We start from the raw sequence: 2,427 nt of genomic DNA, 5'->3' as shown, positions 1-2,427 counted from the left end.
ACACACACACACACACATATATATAGATATATATATATACATATATATATACATTTATCTTTATATACAATATACATTAATCTATATATACATATACATACATACATACATATATATATATATATATATATATATATATAGATAATTTTGATATATATAGATGTTCGCAGCGTAGTAGGTGTATTTCGTTTAAGAACTTAACCGTCGAGATTCATTGTAGTCGGTGTTAGTCTCACTCTTCGACAGTGTTGCCGTTTCAGCTTTGGGACACAAACACATCGAACCAGCGCTATAGTTCGGAGCGTATGCTTCATCCATGAATCTTATACCCATATTGACATAGCCTTCTAATTGTGCCTATTATATTTTTAGTTTGTTCATGTAGCACATGTTTGTGTGGATGGCACTCCAGATAGACGATCCGAGCTTGCGCGTACGCTGTCAGCTTCGAAAGGCATTCTATTCGTATGCATTAATCTCAGCGTATAGGATTTGTACAGACACTCGATATGTACATTAACAACACACACACACTCTTGATAGGTGTATTGATAGCACGCGTACACGCACTCGATATTGCAGGTACGCAGCGATTTGCGCCCGAGTCCGACTTTGGTGCAAACGCTGGGCTACACATCGCCAGAAATGCCCTAGAGCCTGTGAAGAAGGCCAACCCCGGTATCTCTTATGGAGACTTGTGGACCTTGGCAGGTGTGTTATTGTATCTATGAGTTTTGCATCGTGCATGGTAAGTATCTGCTGGTTTCTGTGTTGATGTGTTCGCAGAGGCGTGTACGTATAACAATCGCAGCTATTACATTCGGTTAAGTTTCACACACACTTTTCGGTTATCCTAGTCAATACATGCTGGTGCATATGTCGTTGATTAGTCCTTCAAAGTAGCTGTTCCTCCTCAGTCTCTAATCCAAATATCCGCGCGCCCTTTCGCATACATATATGGCATTGAAGGCAGGCATTGTACTTTATATATATGTATGCGTAACCACTCACTAGAATTATACAGACCAACTACACCTATGTTGTAGAACGGAACAATGCGCTATATATCATCATACCGAATGTACATCATGCATGTATAACTCTGTGCTTTCTTTGTCATATATCAAAGTCGTTGTGATAAGGCTAAGCCTCTAATTTTGCATTGTGTTGCAGGTAAGGTGGTTATTGAGGAGACCGGTGGTCCTAAGATTGAGTGGCACTCTGGCCGTGTTGACAAGGAAGATGGAAGCTCATGTCCTCCTGACGGTACCCTTCCCGATGCTGATAAGGTGTGTCGTACTGTCAAATGATGGTTCATCGTATATGTTAGTTATCGAAAGTACCACTTTTGTAAGGTATTAACTAAACTATACCCTGTAGGTGAACATGTTCACACAGTTGAATTTCGGAATTCAAGACAACGAGCCTGCACCTCCTCTCCTTACAGTGTCGGCTATGTGTCTTGTCTCTGTCGTATTTTCATATATTTACCGTCGGAATATCTTAAACGTCTTGTCGCGTATTAGGTTGTCTGTTATGAGTTGTGCTCTGTCGAGGATTTATGTGATGCGTATAGCCTTCGCATTCCTATAACCTGAACCGTTTTTGACGATCAATGTCCATGCATACCAAGCATACCAAGACGATACCAAACATTACTCAAATTTGGGGTTCGGGAAGTAATTGTACTGGTAAAGAGGTTGTTTATCGTTCGTGCATAAAGCCTCCGTATGTGAATAACTACTAATGCTACTGGTCCTGGGGTTTTTTTCTATACGCAACCACACTCAGGGTTCTGAGCCTGCCACCATTCAGCACGTGCGAGACATCTTCTACCGCATGGGTTTCAATGATCGTGAGATTGGTAGGTACAGTTGTTGGCCTGAGCTTTTATTACAAGTGTATACCCCGCAATCTGAGCGATGTAAAGTAGTTGTGTACTGAACATACAAAGCGTCTGTGGTGTTTGTTGAAATGTGCTCAGATATGATTGAGCACACTAATGGGAGCGATAGGAAATCTTGTAGAAGTCATAGCGCTTTGCTGGCATGTATGTTTTGCTGCAAGTGTGTTAGATATAACATAGAAGCTACTTCATAGCTGCTTTATTCCTGTGCCCACAACGTCCATGCATATGCAAAATAGATCACAATCGTCCTTTTAATCTTAATTCCTTGTACATAATATTCATGTATATGTCATACATAATATGTTTGTATGCATCCTATTTCACAGTTGCCTTGCTGGGAGCACACGCCCTCGGTCGCTGCCACCCTGAAGCGTCTGGATACTCTGGCCCATGGACATTCGCACCCACTACCTTTTCCAACTCATACTACACCGAGCTATTGAACACCAAGTGGACCCCCAAGAAGTGGGACGGTCCCTTTCAGTACGAGGTACGCAATCGCTTGTTATATATCTGTT

The 2,427-nt window shown here is 41.6% G+C and overlaps 1 protein-coding gene across 2 annotated transcripts in view; it reads left to right on the top strand.

Annotated features, from left to right (window-relative positions):
* The window catches only part of SARC_13090, a gene marked incomplete at both ends in the record, with an annotated part of 3,466 nt that extends 1,066 nt beyond the window's left edge, over positions 1 to 2,400 (top strand). The window contains 4 exons of one of the 2 annotated variants that reach the window (XM_014292786.1): positions 583 to 711; positions 1,174 to 1,289; positions 1,792 to 1,864; positions 2,236 to 2,400. In XM_014292786.1, coding sequence (XP_014148261.1) covers positions 583 to 711; positions 1,174 to 1,289; positions 1,792 to 1,864; positions 2,236 to 2,400 — 483 coding nt within the window. Of the gene's footprint in view, positions 1 to 582; positions 712 to 1,173; positions 1,290 to 1,791; positions 1,911 to 2,235 lie in introns of those variants that run through there. The other variant, XM_014292785.1, reaches the window with a different exon arrangement.
* Between the last annotated feature and the right edge of the window lie 27 nt (positions 2,401 to 2,427).

The sequence above is a fragment of the Sphaeroforma arctica genome (assembly GCF_001186125.1).
Source record: "Sphaeroforma arctica JP610 unplaced genomic scaffold supercont1.2889, whole genome shotgun sequence".
Classification (NCBI taxonomy): domain Eukaryota; class Ichthyosporea; order Ichthyophonida; genus Sphaeroforma; species Sphaeroforma arctica.
The sequence above is the reverse complement of the archived record's forward strand: the minus strand, read 5'-3'. Positions and strand labels throughout refer to the sequence as shown.